Source organism: Sus scrofa, chromosome 2, assembly GCF_054392235.1.
Source record: "Sus scrofa isolate SSC_HxYL_T2T_F1_AM1 chromosome 2, Sscrofa_HxYL_maternal_Yorkshire_Landrace_v2.0, whole genome shotgun sequence".
Classification (NCBI taxonomy): Eukaryota; Metazoa; Chordata; class Mammalia; order Artiodactyla; family Suidae; genus Sus; species Sus scrofa.
In genome coordinates this window covers 4,310,474-4,335,790 of record NC_139384.1, presented here as the reverse complement: position 1 = coordinate 4,335,790, position 25,317 = coordinate 4,310,474, and the positions used below count along the sequence as shown (strand labels likewise).

The window sequence follows — 25,317 nt, the reverse complement described above, 5'->3', positions numbered from 1 at the left end:
GAAATGAATTCGATGAGTAACCATGAGGTCGAGGGTTCAATCCCTGGCCTCGCCCAGTGGGTTAAAGATCTGGTGTTGCCATGAGCTGTGGTGTAGGTCGCAGGTGTGGCTCGGATCCTATGCTGTTGTGGCTGTGGTGTAGGCTGGAAGCTGAAGCTTCCATTTGACCCCTAGTCTGGGAACATCCATATGCCACCAGTGTGGCCCTAAAAGGCCAGAAAAAAAAAAAAAAAAGAGGGGGAGGGGGAAGGACATGATCTAGACTGACCACTGACTTTGTGTTAGAAATAACGGAAAACAGCAGAAAAATGTCCTCAAAGCACTGAGAGAAAAACAGACAATCTAGAATTTTATACTTAGTCAAACTATGTTTACTCACCAAGGTCCAGGCTAGGCGCATTTCTTTTCTTGCTCTGTACACTCTGCTGGGTGATTTTATTTATTGACTCTTTCCTCTCTACTTTATAAAACTTCAAGTTGAAGGTTTGTAAATCTGTATCACCAAACCCTCACTTTCTTCCTCCCAATCAGGAAAGGGTTTCCACACTTGCTGCTAATCCTTCCTCATCTCCTATTCATTCTTTACCCTACTGGGCTCGGACCTTCTCCTCCATCAGCCTAACTCCCAAAGGTGATCAACAGCCTCCTTACTGGTAAACACAAGGACCTCTTCCCTGCACTTTACCTCTCAGAAGCATGCGACACTATTGTGCTCCAGAACCATATTGGACCCTTGACCCCACCTCAGTCTAGTCTGCCCACACCTCACCTCCTGAGGTTCACGTTCGTCCCTCACCTTGCTCATGACGCAGTGCCTCCCTCTCTGTATCCGTGGTGTCATCATCGACCAAGTAACACAACCTCCGAGTCATTTCTGATGAATACCTTTCTCTTTTCTCACATTCAAGGGGCCACCAAGTCTAAGGATTCTGGCTCAGAAATGTCTTTGCTAATTTGTTCTTGATATAAGTAAATCATATTTGTTGTATTTTTTAAAATATAAATAAGCAAAAAGAAAAATTATAATCACTCAGAATTCCACTCCCTAGAGATGACAATTTGGTAAATATTTTTGAGACTTTTTCTGTAAAACTATACATACTAAAATAAATACATGTGGTTTGGTTACATATAGTACATGAACAAAAACAAGATCATATTCTGTACACTGTTTCAGTGTGCTTTTATTACTTATCAACATCAGTAATCAATATGACAGCTTGCTTTCATTACTTATCAAGATCAGTGTTAAATATCACATGTAAATAGATTTACATGCCATGTTAATGACTGTACAGTGCCCCCATTCTATGGTGACGTAATTTATTTTTATTTATTTATGTATCTTTAGGGCCGAACCTGCTGCATATGGAAGTTCCCAGGCTAGAGGTCTGATCGAAGCTGCAGGTGAGGCCTACACCACAGCCATGGCAATGCCAGATCTGAGCTGCATCTTTGACCTATGCTGCAGCTTGTGGCAACCCCAGATCTTTAACCCAGTGAGCAAGGCCAGGAATCGAACCCACATCCTCATGGATACTAGTTGGATTCTTAACCTGCTGAGCCACAATGAGAATCCCGTTATTTAGTTAACAATTCGCCTTATACTGAACATTCAGATTGTTTTTACATATTTTGGAATTATAAATGACATGACACAAGTGGCACTGGCCTCCTTTCTGTTCCTAGAACCCTGTGCCCTCTCTCTCTTGCCACAGGGCCCTTGCACTTGCTGGTTCCTCTGCCTAGAACACTCTTAGCGACACACTTCCAATCTACTCCCCCCCTCACTAACTCCTGACTAACCCCTCACCCAACACCCCTCTTCCTCAGGGAAGCTCCCCCTGACGGTCATTCTTGGTCAACCCCCTCCCCCACCCCCATGAGCCCTGCCACTGCTGCTCTTCTGCTACCTCTCCACTACGACCTTCATATCGTGATGGTTTTATTCACGCCCGTCTCCCCTGCTAGGCTGTGAGTGCTGAGAGGGCAGAGGCCTTGACGCTTGCTCATTTCTGTCATCCCCATTTCTGAAATCAGACATTCAAAATACTTGTGGAACGAATAAAGAGTGACGGAAAATGCTGCAATGGAATGTCTGAAATGCCTCTTAAATCTGTGGGTTTCTACCATCTCTACCCTAGTTCAGGTCATCGCCACCTTTTGTCGCTATTGTTGGAACAGCCCCTAACTTTCAGCTTCTTCCATTTGCCATTAGCGCCAATTTCCTAAAACAGATGGCAAGCAAAAAGAAGCAAAGAAAAAGCAGTAAACAGAAAACACACTATGATACTGCGTATTTCTGGGGGGGAGGTAAAATGGTGCAGAAAAAAGAAAACATGGTGTGGCAACATTAGCATCAAACAGAGAAAATAAGGCAAAAAGCAATAGATGGAAGAGTTCACCAAAAAGACACATAACAACCATGAATTTGTGTACTATTCACTATAGACTCAAACTATACAAACCAAAATGTAATTACAAGGAAAAAATAAGCAAATTCACAATCAGCGATAGGTCTTAATGCACTTTTATCAAAAATAGATAAATTACACAAAATTTAATAAGAATTATGCAGATTTTAAAAAATTAACAAACTTGAGCTAATGGATAGTAAATGCATCCAACAAACAGAGAATACACATTTTTAAGTTAATATGGAATATTTTAAAAGTTGATCAGACATTAAGTCATAAGGAAGTACTCATTAATTTCAAAGCATTTATATCACATAGACCATATTACCTGACCACATTATAATTAAACATAAACATTAACAATAAAAATGTTGCTTAAAAAATATATACATACATACACATATATATATACATACATATCCAGACACTTTGAAATGTACACCTAAATAACTCATGGGGTGAAGAAACATTACAGTGAAAATTACAAAATATTTCAAGTGAGTGACAATGAAAGTAGTACATATTAACTCTTGGTGAATGCAGTAAAGTGGTACATGGGACAATTTATAGTTTTAAATGCATTTCCTAAAAAAAAATCAAAGAAGATTGGAAATAAATAAGCATCTAACGCAAAGAGCTGGCAAAACAAGAGAGTAAAAATAATAAAGGTATGAGGGAGAAAATAGTAAGAGTAATTAACGTACTTCTGAAGTAAGAAAGAGAAATACAGGTGAAAAAAAATCAATAAAACCAAAAGTTGGTGCTCTGAAAAGACTGACGACGCAGACCTCTCATGAGGCTGATCAAGAAGGAGAAAAGTTACAAATAAACAACCGCAGAAGTATAAATTAGAAAGTTAAAAAAATTTAAAGGCTTTAACTACAGATACAGAGATAATTTTAAAATAAAAAGAATATATAAAACAGGATACATTTGCAGATTTTAAAATTTAAAGAAATCAACAATTTTGAAGAAAACAAAATTAAAAAATGAACTCAAGAAGAAACACAAACTCAGAAAGCAGCGACTGCTCAAGAAAGTGAATCAGGGAGTGTTCCCGCTGTGGCACAGCGGTAACTAGCCTGACTAGTATGCATGAGAAGGTAGGTTTGATCCCTGGCCTTGCAGTGGGTTAAGGATCTAGTGTTGCTGTGGCTGTGGCGTAGGCCAGCAGCTACAGCTCCAGTTGGACCTCTAGCCTGGGAACTTCCATATGCAAGTGTGGCCCTAAAATAAATAAATGAGTGTTCCTCTTGTGGCTCAGCGGTAACGAATCTGATTAGTATCCATGAGGACTTCAGTTTGATCCCTGACCCTTCTCAGTGGGTTAAAGGATCTGGCGATGCTGTGGCTATTGGTGTAGGCCAGCTGCTGTAGCTCCAGTTTGACCCCTGCCTGGGGAGTTCCATATGCTGTGGGTGTGACCCTAAAAAATAAATACATACATACATACATAACATACATACATAAGAAAAATGAATGTGTAATCCATCTCATGCCCCTACTCTGACCCCCACCCCCGGCACTAGCCCAGAGAGCTTTACACACAGAGTTTGACATGCAAAGTTTAATCAAATGTCAAAGAACTATAAATCTGTCTTGCCCAAACTTTTTCAGAGGCTGGCGAAAAAGAAGAGGGTCCAGTGGGAATTGGGGAGAGTGCTAATGCATTTTATTAGGCAATACAGCACTGATACCAAAACCAAACAAACAAAATATGAGAAAGGAAAATTACAGATCTCACTCATGATAAAGATACAAAACCCTAAGGAAAATATTAGAACGCCAAATCTTGCAGTGCATGCAAAAGCTAAAATCAGTACATCATGATCAAACTGGGTTCAATTCCTGGCCTACAAGGGTAGATGACCATTAGAAAATATTGTAATAGATTACATTTTAAGATCAAAAGAGGAGGACAATCTGATCATTTCAATGAATGCAGGAACAACAGGTTTTGATAAAATTCCTACTCATCTGTAACAAAAATTTAAAAAGAGCACCTCTTAGGAAGCCACGCACAGCAGGACACTTCCTTAGCCAGAGAGAGGCCTGCGGCAGGGAAGGCCCCTCCCCCCAGCAACTCTGGTTGAGCATGTGGGTGGCTTCAGTTCATTTCCACTCCCTTTCCCAGCTTCCTGCTTGGTGTGGTCTGACCACATGACTGAGTTCTGGCCCAGGGGATGTGAGTGGAAGTGAGGGTGGCAATTCCAGGCTATGCCTTAAAAGGGAAGGAGTGTGTCTGCACCCTCCCCTTTTCTCTTCCCCAGTGGCTGGAATGTGAGTGTGGCGGTGGCCGCTGGGGCAGCCTTCTTAGCCACAGAACCACTCACTTGAGGATGGCAGAGACCCTGATGCTGATCAGTGGCCACAAGAGCCCCCAAATGGCTGTAGTTTAGAGTCTTTGTTATAGCAGCTAAGCACATACTCCACGACAAAGCATCTCTCAAAACCCTACAGCAATATCTTGTCTAGGGGCAGGGGCAGAGAATTTTAGAAGTGTTCCTATTACAATCAGGAGCAAGGCAATGCCCAGCCCCAGGATGTCCCTCCTCATGGCAGCAGCGGTCCTCCCCGAGACTCTAAGGCAAGGAAGAGGAAAAGGAAAAGATGGGAAGGGCACCATGGTCTTTATGTGCAGAGGAGATGCTTGTCTCACTACAAAGGTGAAGGGCATTCACAGACAAACCACTGCAACTACGAAGCAGGATGCATGCATGGAGCAGGATCAAGAATCCAGAAAGAGACTCACACGTGTACTCCAACCCTGACAGCTGAGAGGGAACACACTGCAAATTGAGAGGGACTATATTAGGGCTTTGCCATAAGTAATCGTGCTGGACAACTAACTGTACATATGGGGAAAAAAGCCAGTTGGATTCCTACCTAATGCCATTCACAAAAATCAATTTCAAGTGTACTAAGGCCTCACTGACAAAAATCAGACCTTTAATACTTTTAGAACCTCGTCTAAGGGCACATCTGTTCAGTCCTGGGATATGGCCTGATTTCCTGAGCAAGGCACAAGGCATCAATGAAGGCAAGTGAGAACTTCGACTACACTAAATTTAGAACTTCTGTTCATCAAAAGCCACCCCTCACTGCCAACTGTTGTGTACTGAGTGCCCAGTAGACCTTGACCTCGTGCTGGACGGAGAGATACAGTCGTAAGCGCGACACAGTCCTCCTCATCGTGGGACACACCTGCTCTTTTCTCAGGGTCAGAATGTGGGTTAGACAGTGTCGGAAACCCGTGTCTAGGGACTGAATATGCACCCTGGCCCCGACCAAACTTGCACTCCCTTCTTACCACTTACGTGGGCTTTCCCTCTATGCAAAGTTGCTTTCCTCTCCTGCTAAGCTCAGGCTGGTCTGTCCCGGTTGGTAACAACAAGAATGGCAGCAACAACAAAAGAGCTGGAAAAGCATCAGCCTCACTGGCCTCAGGCTCCCCTACTTGGTAAGTCAGTCAAGACAGACTTAAGGGTTCCAAGTCTTCAATGGCAAAAAATCTGCCTGCCTGCAGGTTGATGAGTAAGAGCGGACAGTGGTCTTCCATAGATAGGCCTCATTCCTTTGAGTTCATGCTTTCTCACCATCACCATATGAAGTTTTCAGGCTAGGGGTCCAGCCAGCACCACAACCACAGCAACACTGGATCTGAGCCGCATCTGCAGCCTCTACTGAAGGTTGCAGCCACGTGGGATCCTTAACCCACTGAGCAAGACCAGGGATTGAACCGGCAGCCTCATGGAAATGATGCTGGATTCTTAATCTGCTGAGCCACAACGGGAATGCCGGTATATTCTTGAACTAGGTACCTGCTTTGTCCCCCTTCCATCTACTCTCACCACTGTCCAGAAAACCACATCTCCAGCCACCACTCGGGGCTGTGAAACACCAGGTGAGCTTTTGTCTGTTAAAGACGCTGTCTTGAGGTGTAGACTGCTTAGGCGCTGGCGGGCCAGCAGCATTCCAACACTTTGAAGGTGGGGTGGGGGGAAATTGCACTCTATCACCTAACGACAAGGTAGTAACACTGCTCAAGAAAAGACCTATGATCCCTGCGGTACATTCACTTCCCACAGCCATAATACACCCTAGAATTTTAGTCATAGTCTTTGAAAAGAACCAAGATGATATATGTTCCAAACTCATTCGTCATTCATTGGCATCCTGACAAATCCCCAGCTATAAATACTTTAAAACATTGGATTAAATATTTAAAACATTTCAGATGCATATTTGAGCTGGTTAAAAAAAAATAAGAAAATTCCTCAGAGGCCGAAAAATAAAAGAGAAGCCAAAACTCAGAGGGGTAAGCTAAAGCTGAAGCCTGCAGCTGTCTTTGGGCTCAAAGGCTCAAAAGCTCAACCAAAGGCTTTGGTTTTAAGTGTTGCATGGAGAAAGGAGGATGACACCACTATGATGACGGCAAATACTTGGCCCATTCACAATGTGCTGGCTCTGGCCCTAAGTGCTTCTCTACACTAACATGGGTGCCCATCCGTGTTTAATGTAGTTGCATATACTAACGCTCACGGCATGGGATCAGCTCCAAGACCTACACCTAAAGCTGGAACAGTGAAGGGTCTGCCTCAACGAAAGAATGAACTAGGAAAATGCCCCGCAAAAGAAAGGGCAAGAGGAGTTCCCTTGTGGCTCAGCCGGTTAAGGATCCAGTGTTGCTGCTGCTGTGGCTTAGGTCACTGCTGTGGTGTGGGCTCAATTCCTGGCCCAAGAACTTCCATATGCTTAAAGAAAGGGAGAAGAAAAATGCGTCTGGGCATTGGCTTGGGAGAAGGGGGCTTACTTGGGTTCAATACCTGATTCATACTAAGTACGTGGCCTACAAAAAATCACAGTTGAAAACTTTAGGTTGCCCAAATTGAAAGTGCCGCCAAACCCCAAGCAGAAGCAAACTCAAACCTCCTCCGAAGGAATGAAATCTCAAGCCAGCCTCCAAGAATTCCACATATAAAATTCCAATGACAATAGTTCACACAGACATACACACACACACACACACACACAAAGTCGTAAAATACATGTGGTAACAAGCCATGACTGAAAGATCAGGAGAAGAAACAAAACACCAGAATCGGTAAACAGATTTTGATGTTAGCATCATAAACTATAGAATATAAATTAAGTATTTATTATTATAAAATATAAAAGAAGGGATCAAAAGTATAAGTAAGGAACGAGAGACCATAAAAAATGATCATTCAGATTTGACCTTCTACTTCACAGAATTCTGCTTAATTCTAATTAATTAATTCATCCTGTTAACAGGAGACAAAGCAGCAACAATATTGGAGACTACCAAATCTACAATTAAAATCGTGATTTAAATTTGATTAGGGTGAAAAAAAAATTAGATAGTATAACTGTTTCCAACAAGCCCCATAGAGTATCTCAGCAAAAATTGAATTAGAAGATGCTTAAAAAACTGAGTCTGGATTTTTTTAAGTCAGTATATGAAGGAGATAATTAAAGTTGCCCTGAAAAAACCTCTATGTTCATAATATAAAACCAATTCCTTCTTTCAGAGTGCTCATGAAAGAGAAGAGACCTTTCTCTACTCCGAAGCAGAGGGTTCCTTCTCAATCTATGAAATTATTTTCTAACAGTTTAAAATCTAACATGTCTCTGCCCCTATCAAAAAAGGTCCTGTTACAAAAGTGGGTTTATAATCAGTTTTTTAAAAAGCTAGTCATGATGAAGCAAATCCATGTTTAAAATGCATAAAAATTATTAAGAAATTTCATGGAAAGATAGACATGAACTAGTTTTAAAATCTTAAAATCATTTTTAAGAATCAGTAACTTTTCAATAAAATAACCACAATCGTTTATCTACCTTTTAATTAAGTGTACATCAACAGCATTTTAATTATACAGATTCATTCTACATTTAAAAATAATTCTAATGGAACAACAACAACAGGCTGAAGTAGATTATTTCAGGTTTAAAGGTAATAGCCAAGGCACTAGAAAGGCGGGCTCCAGCAAAGGGGGGGCGAGGGCAGAGAGGGGACCCTCGTCTACCACAGCAAGAAAGCCAGAGATAATCTCTCCAGCTGCGGAAGGCAGCCTGAGAGAGCTGATGACAATCGGTAAGATGGCAGCTTCTGGGGGCGTCCAGAGGATGGGGAGGCAGAGCAGGTACTGTGCTCGCCACTGTGACCCGGACGGAGTCGCTGATGTTTTCCCACGTGTGCGCATCACTTTGATTTTTCAAAACTACAGTAATGTGGGTTTTCTCTTTATTAATGGTCAAGTAATAGAGGCAATCCCTCTTAACCTTTATCCAGGAGAGACTTCCAATAGAGCAGGACAAGGGCACCCTAAGAAAATTAGCTTCCACTGCCTTGAGAACATGGCTCAGCTGTGGAGAGGAAAAAGCTACGGAAAACTCGGAGCTATCACTGTGACTATGCCACACTTGCAGTGGTGAGCCCACTCCTAAATCTGCTCCACGCCAGCGCCTGTGGCACACGGAGAGACACGGAGAGTGGTGTTGCCACCAGCAGGAGTTCACATCTGCCACCGAGAAGCTCTGCATGGGTGAATCTGCCCCTCCCTTAGCCTTTCCAAAAAGGCCTCTCGGACAGACTGACTGATTCCAGCCAAGCCATGGTGCCCTGCTCACACGCTGAGTTAACTTCTGGTGGAAGTAATGGCCACATCCTCCATCCAGGGCCCCCGCCTCTCGGGACGGGGCCACTGAGGAAGCTACATCGGCGGCGGCGTTGAGCCTGGAGCTGAGGTGGAGTCACGGGCCACACGTGGGGCTGGAAGTCTCTTGCACACGGCACACAGCCCTCCTCTGGTGCCTGCGTCCCCCAGAGACAGAGCCCCCTTCCCCCGACAGCACTGAAAACGCTCCGAACCTCCTTTTCCTTTGTTCCAATGCTGACCGAGTCCTCTTGGGATGGTCAATTCTTTCTTTAGTGAGTCAGTCACCGATTACTCTGGAAAGCCGCTTCCAGGCAAGAATCTACCTCTGGGGCGTTTCCACGGTGAGGCAATCAGTAAGTTAAACCCTGCTTGGAGGCCCAGCTTACTCCCGAGTCCTTGGGACTTCCCTCACTTGCCCCCAGCCAGAGTCTACACCTGCTTTGTGGGTTATTCACGAGGGGCCCATGGCCAACCCCCAGCGGCTTGGGGCCCCTGTCCGAAGGAGCCCCTCCCTCCTGGCTCTGTTCACTCTAGCCCCTGCCACCCATCCTCCACCGCACCAGAAGTTCCCATCTGGGCCGGCCACTCTGGCTCGACAGCGCCACAGGGTCCGGGCTTTGCCCTCTGTCCTGCTTCCTCCTCACCCAGCTGCATTTTTAGGGTTCCCGGTCCGCTGTCTCACGGCGTTTCCGGTGCTCACAGAAGTCTGTGGCATGCAGTCACAGACTAACCCAGCGACAGACCAACATCTACATACAGTCAACCCTAGATGTCAGCATTAACAGAAACATCGTTTTGTGAACCGAGTGTCACGGACTTCTGGATTTTTACCCACTTCTGCACCCCCACATCACTGTCCCATCAATGGAGCTCTCAGTGACTTCAGCAGGAGCTCTGCAATGGAAAAATCACGTGGAGATCGTGGTTAGGGTGGTTAGACTTTGGGGGGAGGCGGTCTGCTCCCCTCCGCCGTGTCGCTTAGAGCTAGGGAGGCCTCCGGGGCAGACGGCAGCAGCCCAGGCCGACAGCACGCTTGACAGTCTCTATGTGACAGCGTGGCAACAGTGCTGCCCATCACAGTGACCAGCCCGTCTCCTACGTCAGCCACGCTGTCCACCCCCGCCCGCAATTCTGCTTCACAAGATGCCCTACGACCCCCCTGACCAAGCCTCCCCGGAGCTGGCATCCCTGGGGGAGAATTTTTCTGAGAAAAAATCGCAATATGGAGTAAACCAAGTCATCAGACTTTTAAAATCTAGGATGCGGAAATGCTGCAGTGAAGGCTCAGCAAGTGGCGTGTTCATCCGCACTTGTGGGAGGGGCTAGAGCCTGTAAATCCAAGAACATCACACCGCCTGAGCTGCAGATGGTGCCCTCTGTTAGGTTAGTTGGTCAAGGTAACAACAAAAGATCCCAACCAGGTTTGTGCAGAAAGTGTGGCTTTCCTTGCTCTGGTTGGCGAGGAGCATCAGGACACAGCCGTTGGGCTTAACTGTGGCACCCACGCTGTGGGCCACTGGGTGGTCTGGACTCGGCTCTACTTACTGACTTCTAAACAACCTTATTTCTATTTAATAATGAAGGATTTGCGATTACTTACAATTTCAGACACTGGGATTTGGTACAGTTACATGGCTTTTTAGACTTTGTGTCCCATGAACTAAGAGTTACTCTATAAAGATTAAAAAAGAAAATGTATTCAGATGGTTACTCTTTAAAAAGAGAATTAGCTAAGCATCTGGTGTTTTTCGAACAAATAACTGAGAAGCTGACACCAGATAGAGGTATCATTTTCTGGTGCCTGGTCACAAGGCGGACTGGCACGCGTGTCCACAAGGTGAGGGAGCTGGCCCGCCGGGCCCAGCGGCACACCAGGGACCCTACTGCTGTTCCCACCCCGGGAAGCCTTCCCCGAGTTCCTTCCATGGGTCTCTTTAAACCTCCTCACACAGATAGCTCTTCCTAGTTTTATTTTTCGTATTTTCCAAAATCTGAACACTGATGGAAAGTGTGGATTAAAGAACAGCAGATACCCCGCCATTCGCATGGTTCGAGCTGTCTGACTAGAACTGCCACCAGGGTCGAAGTGTGTTTGAAGGTCTCCTGTGGGCACGGGCCTCCCTCCTCCCCAGTCCTCTGGGGATTGGCCAGAAGCCATCCTCAGGGGCCTCAGGGGAGGGGGGTGACCCGAGCTGGATGCTGCTAGACCCGACGGTAAGAAATCAGGACAAGTCCCCACGTGCTGCTTAGAAAGGCTGCTCCTGAGGGACCTGCAATACCCGCAACGTGAGACGTTTGGTGGATGCGGGTGAAGAGCAGCAGCAGACGCACTGAGGCGCCAGCTGTGACCCGGGCTCTCCCCGCTTGCAGTGTGTGGCCCTGTCCTTCAGCCATCTGCTCCCTGAGACCGTGGGTGTAGGTTCGTCTCTGGCTGCTTCCAGGCAGGGACACACCTTGGTCTCAGATTTCTTACAGGAGCCACAACCATGCCAGGCACACACGGTGCCCGCTGGCACGGGAATTACCTTTGCCCTGCACTCTCTGCCCTCGCACACGGGACTGAGGCGGTCTAACCCCGGCTCGGCCCGGCCCGCTCTCCCTGGCGCGATCCACCTGCAGGCCTCCGTGACTCTCGCCATCTGCGCGTCTCTTCAGACACCCGTCCCCCCTCGTTTGAAACAGCGAATGGCAATCGGCTCAGGGCTGAGCCATTAGAAGTTACCTCCGCTGGAGCTTCTCCATGTTTAAGATAATGTCCCCAGACTTTGTCACTGAAGACTATGTCACTTCCTTTCTCATCTGGTTTCCTTCTCCCCTTTAGGAGAGTTGCAGCCTTTTATCCTCATGGGTGCCCAGAGGTGGCAGGTCTGGTTATGCTGCCCCTGGCCCAGCCACCTTGGGTGAGACATGGGCTGTTCAGAGAAGGGGGTCTCGGGCGCTTCCCACACTGCCCCTGCCCTTGGCCCTCAGATCTGCCTCTAAAATGGTGCACAGTGGCCTGGCACCACCTGTCCAGAGGAACCGAAACTCTTCCCTTTAAACAGGGTGGGGCACATGGAGCCACTCCAGTGGGGACCTGCCATAGTCGTGGAAGGAGAGAGGGCAACTCAGTGAGTAGCTACAGCCAACAAGCATTTACTGAGAGGTCACCATGTGGCCAGAACTGTCATAAGCACTTCAGGGAACACCAAAATATATATCCTTTAAATTTATAGTGCCTGTCCTGGAGGAATCCACCAAATAATTTGGGACATGAGATACACACAGTTGAAAAATTAGAGAACAGAAGATACTATATAATCAACTGTCAAATCATGATACTGACTGTAAATGATACAAAATTCAGAGGCAAGAAAGTTTAACACAGACGTAAAAACAACAGTAAATGCTTCTGAAAGAAGTGGAACTTGACAGCGACTTTCAAGGATGTGAAGTTTTTGTTATTCCTCAAAAGGATGTTTCAGTTGAAATAGCAACACAAACAAAGGCACCACCTTAGGGAGGACCAGATGCCTAAGGGGACAGAATGGGCTAAAGTGGGAAAAACTTCCACGGCTCCAATAACATCGGCCTATTCTCTCATGCCAATCCAAAACCAAAGAGTCAGGAGGGATCGAACAACCCTGCCTCAGGAAAGCATTATGAATCAAATGTACTGCAGTGAGGAATGACCTATCTTTAAGAAAAAACTTCCAGAGAAGCAGACTCTTGAATATTCTTTATCATAATGTTCATTATGTTACCAGGAATAATAGCATCAATGATATATAAGAATTCACATTAATGCCTGATTGATTATCAGGTTAGTAAAGCTCTGCAGAGTGGCAGGACATGGGTTTTTATTAGCATGATTAGCTAGTAAATTACTTAGTCAGTTCACCACTCATCTCTAAAGAATGGTGACTGGGTGAATTCAGCCATAGGGACTGCTGGCCGTCAGGTCCAAGCTGGCCTGCTTCGATGGCATCTACTGCTTTAGAACATTTACCCCATATTGGGCTGACAGAGTTCCCTTTCTGATGTCTTCAAACCTAGTTGGATCTTGTTATCTTGTGTAAGTAAAGGGAAAAAAGAAAAAAAAAGCCTAACAAAGCCTTCAAAGAGGTAAATTGGTCTAGCAAATTAGTCGTGGTTGGGAACTCATACAGAATGAAACAGCCAGCAGTTTTCTGATGGCTCCCTAATAATAAATTGGTATAGTTTCTCCTATACTGTCAGTACTGTGGATGCTGAGATAAAAATCACCCAGCTGGAGTTCCCGTCGTGGCGCAGTGGTTAACGAATCCGACTAGGAACCATGAGGTTGCGGGTTCGGTCCCTGCCCTTGCTCAGTGGGTTAACGATCCGGTGTTGCCGTGAGCTGTGGTGTAGGTTGCAGACGCGGCTCGGATCCCACGTTGCTATGGCTCTGGCGTAGGCCGGTGGCTACAGCTCCGATTGGACCCCTAGCCTGGGAACCTCCATATGCCACGGGAGCGGCCCAAGAAATAACAACAACAACAACAAAAGACAAAAGACAAAAGACAAAAAAAAAAAACAAACAATCACCCAGCTGATTCAGTGGCATGACATCAAATCAAGTAATTGTTTGGAAAAAAAATACAAAAACAAAGCTCATGTTCCTGGCACATCATTTATAATAGAAAAATATTTTATGACCTGCATAATTACTTCACAGTAAAGAAAACCTAGCAGATACTGGGAAGAAGGCAGGGGAGGGTGGGAAAAAGAAAAAATACACTGCAGGGAAAACATCCTGACTGCTGCTCCTCTGTGGGAACAAGCATCGGCTAGAGCACAGGGATGCCTCAGGCGACACTGTGACTCTGAGAGCACACTTGCGATAAAGTAGTAGAAGCACCGAATCCCCTTAAATGTGCTAGACAGGCTAAAGCACCTGGTGGTGCAACACTGTGGGCCGATCTCCCAGACCACAAGGAAGCTAGAGTGAGGGGCTTCAGGATGACGACATCCTAGGCCATTCGGTGTAAATAACCAAAGACAAAATCCTACCGGCAGAATCCGGACGTTGCTCACATACTTTTCGTTTCGTCCAGAAACATCAAGAGCCATGACCATGGGACCAGTGACAACAGCCCTCACGCCCTTGCTGATCCATCACACTAAAGAGTGAGTCGCCAGATTAAGTGAACGCCATCAGTGATGTGACCCAGTATTAAACCAGCTCTGAGACCACCCAGCAAGACCGAAGCAGTGACTCGTGTGAGCGGCCGACACTCTTCAGCAACTTCAGGTAAAGTGTTGACTGAATCCTGGCAGGTTTCCAGAACGCTACCAATGGGCTCACCTAAGCCCTCGCCACGGCCCCGAACAACTGTCCTCATACTTACCCATGCCTCAGTGGAGACGCGTCTGATGGCAGACAGCTCAGGGGCTGCCGGGAGGCACCAGAGACCACAGCCCACATTTCCTACATTGCCTGCCTGGATTTCTTTCAGGCCCTCAGACGTACAACTGGGTTAGATTGTGTGCCCACAGACTTCTGGAGGCAGGAAGGGACCGATCTCCACAACCAACTAAAGAGCTCAATGGGGAGTTCCCTGGTAGTCTAGTGGTTAGGATTCGGCGCTTTCACCCCTGTGGCCTGGGTTCAATCCCTGGTCTGGGAACTGAGGCCCCATATTAAGCCACTGTACACCACAGCCAAAATAAATACATACATAAATACATAAATAAATAAAATAAAGGGCTGCCCCGCCCATCGTTAACATAAGAATGTTAACTTGACAAAGAGTTCCAACCAGCTTGGTTAGTTTAATTATTTACAATTATAGATGACTCTAAAACGCCAGACAAGGCCCCCAATAAGGGCAGCCATGTCCACCTGGCGACCGTGGGCCTTAGCACCTGTCACTGAACAGGGAAGGCAGTGAGCAGAGGCAGCCATAAAGGCACACAAAGACCACTGTTGACATTAAGTGACTGCCACACCATTACTTATGTTGATGACAGCAAAAAAGAATCAGACCAGCCGAGTGTAAACCAATGTGAACTCAAGATAGAACTATGAACGGCAGCGAGCCTCTGAAACACTGGAGGTGGACTGAGAGTGGAATCAAATGGAGGTTACCGATCAGCCTTCCCCGCAACACAAACCAGACACACTCAGCCACATTGCAAGTGCACTGCTAGTTGTAAAAATCCTTTTTTAGAGGTCGTGAAGCTTTGCAGGTAAAGCTAACATAAAACTAAGAAGAAAATCACAAATGCACCCAAGAGCTTCTTAAACTCTTATACAAAGTAAGTGACAATTGATTGCTTTTAATCCTTACCCAGCCAAAGTTATTTTTGGTGGTCCTGGAAGAGTTGATCCCGAGGGGAAAGCTGACCCGTTGACTACAGATGGTAAGGCTCCGTTATCAAGCTGTATAAAGTCAAAGGCAAGCATATTCTGAATTAGGGTACATTTCAAAAGTTTATTCCAGCCAGCCCCCAGGTACAGAGGTTTTTCTGCAGAGGTTTATATCGCAAACCCCTTATAACAACGTCCAGGTCTTATTATCACTAACACCTGAGCAGGCTCCAGCCAAGGCCTTTCAGTGGAAGGAACCATCCCCAGTCATCCCACAGATCTGCCTGACCACAGGATGGACGCCCTGGATGAGGGCTCCCTGACTGTGGACAAAGTGGGAAATGGTTATGGATTTAGCCAGGCCATCTACAAACTAGCCAGCAGGACACACAAGAGTTGGCTGGCCAGTGATATTGCAATGGACATTCATTTTTTATGAAATACAAATTGTAAAATAAACTCAAATACAAATTTCTATAAACTAAAAATGTCCTTTAGTTATCTATGGTTATTGTATTTTTAGTGTAACACAAGAGATCTTGACATTTGAGGTCTCACTGGCAAGCATTACTTTTGCATCTAGTCATAAACATTTTTGTGGTCAAGTTCAACAAATTCAAAAGCGATGTCATAATCTCTGCATTATTCATGTCCTTTGCTTTCTCAGTTCTCATTTTCCCTTTTTTTTTTTTTTTTTTTTTTTTTTTTGCCATGCCCGAGACATGCAGAAGTTCCCAGGCCAAGGATCGAACCCAAGCCACAGCAGTGACAATGCTGAATCCTTAACCACTGCCACCAGGGAACTCCTCTCATTTTCCCTTATTATCCATTAGCATGGCTCACAGGGAAAAGAAGGGGTCGAGAAATCAGTAATGACCTAATGTTCTTATCAGAAGTTTTAAGACCTTTAAAGTATTGAATAAATTCGGGTTTTGAGACTAGTTGTATATATCATAGTTAGACATCCAATCCTTGTCCCTTCCTCCCCTGAAAACTTGAAATTTAAAAATAAGCTTTATTTTATAATCTTGGAAAAACACATTTTATTCTCCGTCCCCTTTTCTCTCCTCTTTTAAAATTGTGTGACCTTGCTCCTGATGGGGCCTGAAGACACGGGGAAACCACCTTGGGTCCAACTCCTTTGCTCCGAGTCCCAAGGGGGAGTCACCTCCAGGACCCATCATCTTGGGTCTGGCTGAGAGCTGGGGGCCCTGCTCTCCTCTCACATAAGTTGCTGCAACTGCTCTTTTACAGTCACCAAGACACCTCATAGCTGGGCTGACGTTTCGGGTGGCACTCCAAAGTTTCTCATTCTTTTGGAGAAATGATTTCATAGTTCTTGGGTTGGAAGGGTCATCTGTATAAAGCAGATATGATTTCTCTTCCTCCTTTGCTTATTTAGCCCCAAAGCAAAGCAGAGCAAGAGGGATGTCTTTTAAGCGCTACCTAGGTAGTAAATCTAGGGCAGCTCCACACTAGAATCTATGACTTTCCTCGGCAATGCTTGGCCGGGATGGAAGAAAGAAACTCCAAGTTGGTGTGTCCCTGTCACACCTTGCTAAGATGCAGATTCTGGGTCAGCGAATCTGGGGTGGAGCTCCAGATCCTGGGTTTCTAACAAGCTTCCAGGTGAGTCCATGATCCTGGTCCACACACCACCCCCGAGTAGTGAAATGCTGAAGAATGTACAGAATGAAGGTCTGGCAAGGAAGCAGGGGCTTCTGGGGATGCAGCAAATGCATTGCTAAAACAACCACCCATGTCCACACTGAGCAAGAAGTCAGGGGAGCCAAAATGAGGACAAGCATAAACACAGCCAAAGAACAGTGCAGAGGAGGTGGGAAGACAAGGAGTTGTGAAATCAACTGAAAGGGAAAAAATAAAAATTACCTAAACTTAAAAAAAGAAGGATTTTCTACAGATTTAAAAAAAAAGAAAAGAGGTTGTGGTCCAAAGGGGCCTGTGAGTGCCTGCCATTAGCAGCGGAAGGGCAAGTCCAACGAGCGCCTTTCTGGTCGGGGCTGCAGCCGATGGGAGAGGAAGGAGGCTGGTGGTGTGGGGGCCCGGAGTAGAGCTGGTGGTGTGGGGGCATCAACGGAGACCCTGGACCAGGCACTCAGAGCAGCACAGGTGATGCTTTCCTCCTGCCCTGACTAATGCTTTGGCCCCTCCTGGCTAGTGGATCACTCGAGCCGTTGTCTTTTACTCACTCAGCAAATATGTGCCCCTATCCCCACTGCCTCGGGGAGCTCCTCTAGCCTCGTGGCTTTAAATGCCATCTCTGTGCTGGCAGCTGCATCCCTCCAGCCCCACCCTCCCTCCTCTCAACCCAGGCTTGTACTTCTGACGCCTACCCAGCACCGTCACTCCGATGTCCAAGAGACACCTCAACTTCAATATTCCAGCGGAACTCCTCAGCTCCTGCACAAAAATCACACTCTCCCCTCTCTCCATGGAAACTCCTCCTCACCACCTGTTTAGGCTCAAAGTCTTGGGGACATCTGACACCTTTCTCTCGCATCCCACAACCAGCCCCTCAGCACACCCTGTTGGCTCAACCTTGAAAGCGCCCTGAGCAGCTATGTGTTGCCTCCACTGCCACCACCTGGTCAGAGGCACCACTGTCTCTCTTCAGATTGTTCCGTCAGTAGGTTTGCCGGCTCTCCCCTTGCCCGCCCCTCCATGCCAGCCTCATTTCAGAGTGAAAGCACAGCCCTGCTCCCTTCTTCCTGCTCGCTCCATCCCAGCCCCACTGGCCTCCTGGCCGTCTCCACAGCAGGCCCAACCTGTGCTGTGCTGCTCCCCCTCACCCCCACCCCCACCCCCGGCCCCGGAAGGTCCTTCCACGTGGTAGACACATGGCTCAGCCCCTCTGCTCTTTCAAGACTTTGCTCAAGTGTCACCCTCTCAGTGAAGCCATCTGTGACCACACTGCTGAAACCCGCAACCTGCCTTCCTCCTCACGGAGCCCCCATCTCCCAGGGCCCGTCTCTGCATGCAATACAGCTCACCTCATAGGTTTGCCTCGGTCTCCCACACTAAAACGTAAGCTGCAGGAGGGTCGTCATATGCTCTGTTTTGATTGTTTGGGAGGGTTCGCTTAGGGTCAGCTCACCGATGTTACCCAAGTGCTCAGACCAGTGCCGCCCTGTTGATGGGCGCCCCATTTGAAGGCCCTCTACATGCCAGCTTCCCAGGCTACAGAGATGAAAAGAATCGCAGGATCTCTGCTCCTATGGAGTTGCATTCCCACAGGTGGAGGCAGGCAAACCAACCAACCAGCGAACACAGGACAGTGACAGTGCTGTGACAGTGACTGGCTGTCTACACTGGGGAGGCACAGAAAGCTCTTCTGGGGAGGTGACATTTTACATCAAGATTTAGGGAAAAGAGCACATCTGTCTAATGACGATATTTAATCCATGCATATTATGGTGTCATCATAAAAACAGTTTAAATGTTAAAGAGCGTTTCCTTAATACCGAAGGTGAGAGAGAGTCTAGACTGAGGGGCTGGCGTATGCCGACGGGTGGCAGGACCGAAAGGGCCAGGCTCAGCACATGGGGCAGCAGCACGGTCTGGAGGCTGTAGAGAAGGTGCGGGCAGTGTCTGAGTCGGCAGAGCAGGGGGTCTTAGACCCCCACTGTCACTCCCAGTGTCTGACACATTGGAGAGGGCACTGAATGCTTGGTAAACCTTTCACTATTGATTGTAAAACAGCATAAATTATATTTTCTGAGTAGTTCCAACTTTGGCAATCGAAATTTTAAGAAACAATAATGCCCAATTGTATCTTTTTTTTTATTAAAACAATGACTCACTTGTGTAATGAGATTTAATTTTGCTGGTACTGGCAAAAATCTTCCTACTAAAGTAGTCATGGGTTTAGGGACATCTGTAAGGAAGATAATTACAATTAATTGATAGCTTATACTGTTTCTCTTCCACTTGCACATGGAAGAAAATACAAAAATGATAACGTATCACGAGTTGGACATGTGCGAAGTCACTCACACTTATCTTGATCCAATTTATGTTTTCTATGAAGCCTTTCTGGTCAGAAATTTTTTAACTTATCACACCCTTTTTCTTTGTCAGAATGCTACTTAATTTGAGCTTTCAGGGATAGTCCTATGCCAAAAAATGTTGTTAGTGCCAAGGTTCCCAAACTGTGCCAAGGTGCCCTTGGGTGCTGTAGCCAACCTACCATAGAGGCACCAGATATGTCCCACAGCATCATCTATAGGACACCACGTGAACTACTTTCAATTTATGTGTATTCTTTCTTCAAATGTTCACTAACCTAATAGTATGTAAATACTTGCTAGGCTATTGGGACCAGACTATTTAAGACTGGAACTTATAGGCATTTCTTTGGCCTAAGGATGCTGTCAACAATATTCCTGAGACACTAAGGGCCCAGTGAAACAGTGTTTGCGAGTCAAAGCAGCAGGAGAAACGTGTCCCATTCTCCTGATCACCCACCAGCTGGACATATTTCCTGCTTCGGGCTTGTGCACTCACCGAGTGATGTCACCTAGAGGCTTTGGTAACAGAATGCATTTATTTTATGGTGATTTTAAATATGTGTACAGTGAAACGAAGGAGACTGGGCTAGGGGCTGGGGTTATGCTGACATGACAAACGGACGTGGAGAGCACTGTGTAAACCCTTCTTCTGTGGATTTCAAGGCATTAGGATCTTGCTGCGTTCCAGAAGGAAGGGAACTAGGAAAGAACCTTTCTCTGCCTGTGTAGGGGTCAGATGCAGCTCTGACCCAGAGGGAATAGAGCCAGAAAATCCATGGCTGGTGTGCAGCAAAGGGCTTCTGGAGGTGCCATGCATCACGGAAAAGGAACTAAATGTCTTAAAGGCACGTTATCTGTCCCTGGATAAAGAGACTATCATGGGGAGTTCCCATCGTGGCTCAGTGGTAATGAACCTCACTAGTATCCATGAGGATGTGGGTTCAATCCCTGGCCTCACTCAGTGCATTAAGGATCCAGTGTTGCCATGAGCTGTCGTGTAGGTCGCAGACTTGGCTTAGCTCCTGCATTGCTGTGGCTGTGGTGTAGGCTGGTGGCTACAGCTCTGATTCAACCCTAGCCTGGGAATCTCCAAATGCTGCAGGTATGGCCCTAAAAATCCACCCCCCTCAAAAGAAATGAGAGAGAGAGAGACTATCATGCTAGAATAGGAGTCACATTCTTTCTTTTTGCCCTGGGCTCCAAAGGCCCACTGAAATGACATCTAGATTTATTATTGATTGAAATTATTGGCAAGGTCAGTGAATCATCTGATAACTGAATATTCAGTTAACCCAAGCTTTAAAATAACATGCTTACATAATAGATACAGAGATGCCCAGTTTTCAAGTATTAGTGTCTAACTTTTGTAAACACAGTCCTAAAATTATGTCATTTAGTCTTTCTTTAATCGTGCACAAGTCTTTTGATGATGATCAAGCACTGGTCACTGGTTTAGAGAAGTTTCTGAGTAAATGAATGGCAGATAGATTAGCATTTGATAGAGTTATTTCAGAACTTATAGTGATTAAAGCAGAGTGACGGTTCTCATCGACTCCATGAAAACATTTACATTAAAATGTATGCAGTTTTGACCACATGTGAACAGTCTGCCCTCCACTCAGTCTGGGGAAGTTGATGTTTCAAGCCAGGCACCTCTAGCCACAAACACGTGTGTGTGTGTGTGTGAGCCGTCACCTGTTGGGATCACAAAGCTCGCTGCAACTAGCAGAAGCACAGGGTATCTACCTGGGCATTGAGACGGTCAACGCAGCATACAGAAGTTGACCTGTGGAACTATTTTCCTGTGCTTAGCTGACTACTATGGGCTGTAGGGATTGCCTAACTGCCTACTGCACATTTACTCTGTATACAAAGCCAAACAGAATCACTTACCAACTTCCATATGATATATGACATATTTTTTATTAATTTACTTTGTACCTGACTGTAGATAATTATTTTGGTCTGGATACTGAGGAACCAAATGAAGTGCTTTTAGTTCTCTTGTGCCAGAATTGTCTATACACAGCATTTGTGTACCCCCTTTCAACTGACATATCACCTAAAATAAAAAATAATGATCAGGTTTCATTTTTTTAAAAATACCCAGTAAATATGAACCTACATAAACTTAGACCCGAGAACACAGCTTTAATCCAGAATTTAAGTTTCAACGGAAAATGGCAAACTGTAGATCTGTCCTCTGCTTCTTACTCTACAATAACACGCTCTCTGGAGGAACCACAGGGCAAAAAAAAATCCCTGGAGAAATGTCTAATGGGTTGTGTTCAGGGTGGTGAGAGAAACTCCTGCTCATGCCCTTCTCTGTAGGTGTCTGACCGCTGAGGTTCAGAGTAGGGAAAGGTGACCACGAGCAGAGCTTCCTTCACCTGTCCACACACTCCACGGTCTACATGAGTGGAGAGGGTATGCTGATCCGCCCAACCCCGGCCCCGTTCATGTCCAGTTAATGATACGAAGGGCTTTTCTCCCCGGCTCCATCTCTGTAGTTGGCCAAATACTTAGAATAATCTTTTTTTTTTTTTTTTTTTTTTTGGTCTTTTTAGGGCCGAATCCACGGCATATAGAGGTTCCCTGGGTAGGGGTCGAATCAGAGCTACAGCTGCTGGCCTACGTCACAGCCACAACAACGTAGCCACGTCTGTGACCTACACCACAGCTCATAGCAACACCGGATCCTTAGCCCACTGAGCGAGGCCAGGGGTCAAACCTGCATCCTCATGGATACTAACTGGGTTCGTTAACCACTGAGCCACGACAGGAACTCCCTAATCTTTAATTTTATGATGGTTGTACCTTCCTGCCACGGCACATGTTACTGTTTAACAGTAAGGGTGGTTTATAAATATACATTTATTTCATTCCCTATAAGTACAGTTTTAAAAAGTTAATCCGAGAACTGGAAAATTCTAAGAAGCCATGTCAATCTTTCTATGACTGATACACACAAAGATCTCGTAGGTGGATTGCAACCATAAATAAATCCTCAGTGAGCCAGGTGAGCCTGTCAGTCAGTCACACCGGTGAGCTAAGCAAGACAGAGCCCTCACTGTGCATTCCTGTCCAAGGCAACTTAGCATGAACACCAAGGTAAGAGAAGCCACTCTTTCTGCCTGCACATAGCTTCTACTTCTGATGGTAAAAGCACAAATACCTGGAGAAGCTGTGGTGTGTGCTTCTAGGTTGCCTTTGGGTTTCTTCAACAGGAAAACCCAAATAAGCACAAAGTATCAATGTTACCAAAATAACAAACATAGAGCCTATGTTATCGAGATGCTCGTCAAATTTCAGATCATCCTGATTGGAATTTTATTGGTATTTAAGGGTGAATTATAGCCATACACACACAGATGTACAAATTGGGGGAAAGGCTCAGAGCGGAGTCTCCAGGCCTCTGCCTATTGCATCATACTTGGCTCTGTCCTGCTCCCTCCTGCGAGCGTTCTAATATTACTCAGGGGTCTGCTGTAATTGGAGACGTTCTCATCCTGCTCACCTGGTCCAGGTGTCCTGGAAACGTTCTGGCTCAGAACCCACAGGCTTGAGGAGAACCATAGGCAGAGACAAGTACTGGTGCATGTGACAGCCAAGCCAAAGCTCATGACAGCTCATTTTCTAGTATTTTCTAGTTAAAGTATGTGTCTTGGAATAAAGAGCTGCTGGGGGAAAAGCAACTGTTGGTTCTTGGGACACTTTTTTTTTTTTTCTTTTCTCTTTAGGACTGTACCCTCTGCATATGGAAGTTCCCAGGCTAGGAGTCCAATCAGAGCTGTAGCTGATGGCCTACGCCACAGGCACAGCAATGCCAGATCTGAGCCATGTCTGTGACCTACACCACAGCTCACAGCAACGCCAGTTCCTTTACCCACTGAGCAGGGCCAGGGATGAAACCTGTGTCCTTATGGATCCTAGTTGGGTTCATTAACCACTGAGCCATGACAGGAACTCCCCACTGCCTTTTTTTTTTTTTTGCTTTTTAGGGCTGTACCTGTGGGATATGGAGGTTCCCAAGCTAGGGGTCAAATCAGAGCTACAGCTGCTGGCCTATGCCATGGTCACAGTGACTCGGGATCTGAGCTGCGTCTTCGACCTACACCACAGCTCACAGCAACACCGGATCCTTAACCCGCTGAGGGAGGCCAGGGATCGAACCCACAACCTTATGGTTCCCAGTCAGATTCATTTCCACTTTACCATGATGGGAACTCCAGGTCTTTGGGCTCTTTGCTAAAAGAATGTTTGGGGTTGGATTCCCTGGCTTCCCCCTTCCCAGTCCTCAGCATATCGGATCTGGAATCCTTGATGCACCACGTACAAGCAGACTAACAGCTCTGTTTTCTCATCCATAAAATGTAAAGATAATGTTTACCCTACAGAGCTGACAGGAGGAGTCAAGGAAATTACAAACATGCAAAAATATCACAGAAACCAGGTTTCTGATTACTTATCTTATAGGTAACCTATCTTACAAGAATGTTACTTGGTACTAGGGATTTGGAGGCAGCCAGGCAAGAAAACAGCCTCTGCCTGGTAGCCACAGAACTGCAGCTTCACCCTCCCACCAACATGCCAAACCACACAGCTCAGCTGGCTGCCCCATCAGTAGGCCAACACCAGGTCTGCACTGACTGATGTGACTTACGGCTTCTCTCCATAAGGGATATAGCAATGTCCTAATCTTTGATTTGTTAAACCAAGTAGAAATGAGAATCTTTGATGTGAAACAAACATTAGAAAGGCTGTAATTACATCCCTCTTGATACATAAGACAACCAAAAATGCTGATTCAACAAGTAAACACAATGAAAAACAATGACTGGAATAACTACTACTGTTGACTTAGTAATGTAAGGGTTACACATTTAACATACTGTTAGTCAGACATATTTTCTTTGGCATAATTACCATTGGGTTAGAGTCTTTCTTATGAGAACAGACAGAGGCATCCTCTGCTTCTTGTGATGATGGGAACTTGGAACAGGACTCCTGGGCAAGAGGGTTCTGAAAAGTTGCTTCTTCCAGATTGTTGCTTGTAATAGCAGCACCTGCTTCCTTTATTTCAACCTAAAAAAGGAAACGTTATTTGAGAAATCACATTGTGGACACTGTATTTTGCAGTTGCATAATGCAGAAAATTCTTTGTACAAGTTGATTAAAAATTTTTTTTTTCCTTTTTAGGGCTGCATATGCGGCATATGGAAGTTCCCAGGCTAGGGGTTAAATTGGAGCTGCAGTTGTGGGCCTGCACCACAGCCACAGCAACGCCGGATCCTTAACCCACTGGCTGAGGCCAGGGATTGAACCCACATCCTTATGGATGCAAGTTGGGTTTGTTACTGCTACACCACAATGGGAACTTCTTGCTACAGTTTTTTTTTTTTGTTTTGTTTTGTTTTTGTCTTTATAGGGCCATACCCACAGCATATGGAGGTTCCCAAGCTAGGGGTCCAGTCGGAGCTATAGCCACTGGCCTACACCACAGCCACAGTAATGTGGGATCTGAGCCTTGTCTGCAACCTACACCACGGCTCACAGAAATGCCAGGTCCTTAACCTGCTGAACGAGGCCAGGGATCGAACCCGAAACCTCATGGTTACTGGTCGGGTTCGTTAACCACTGAACCACAACAGGAACTCCTTGTTAGAGTTTTAAAGGAAAGAGCATGCTTACCCTAATGCCTCTCTTCTCAGTATTATTCTCCCTATGGGGCAACAAGACGGGGGGACAGGTCATCTGACCAGCCTCGCTGGGGACCGAGAACCTTGAGGACCAGGACTATCTGCCCACAGGGTGTGGAGAGGTGATTTTGATGTGGCCCTCTTGCTGTTTCAAAAACATGCTATAAGTAATTTGAG

General features: G+C 45.9%; 1 protein-coding gene across 6 annotated transcripts in view; it reads right to left on the bottom strand.

The window, feature by feature from the left end:
* Positions 1–25,317, bottom strand: part of TESMIN (testis expressed metallothionein like protein) — a 44,248-nt gene that overhangs the window by 13,379 nt on the left and 5,552 nt on the right. The window contains exons 3-6 of one of the 6 annotated variants that reach the window (XM_003122426.7): positions 24,368–24,526; positions 21,383–21,503; positions 19,235–19,308; positions 15,394–15,485 (exon numbers count right to left, since the gene is read on the bottom strand). In XM_003122426.7, the coding sequence (XP_003122474.3) occupies positions 15,394–15,485; positions 19,235–19,308; positions 21,383–21,503; positions 24,368–24,526 (446 nt within the window). Of the gene's footprint in view, positions 1–15,393; positions 15,486–19,234; positions 19,309–21,345; positions 21,600–24,367; positions 24,527–25,317 lie in introns of those variants that run through there. The other 5 variants (XR_014836761.1, XM_085010508.1, XM_085010505.1 and 2 more) reach the window with 5 other exon arrangements.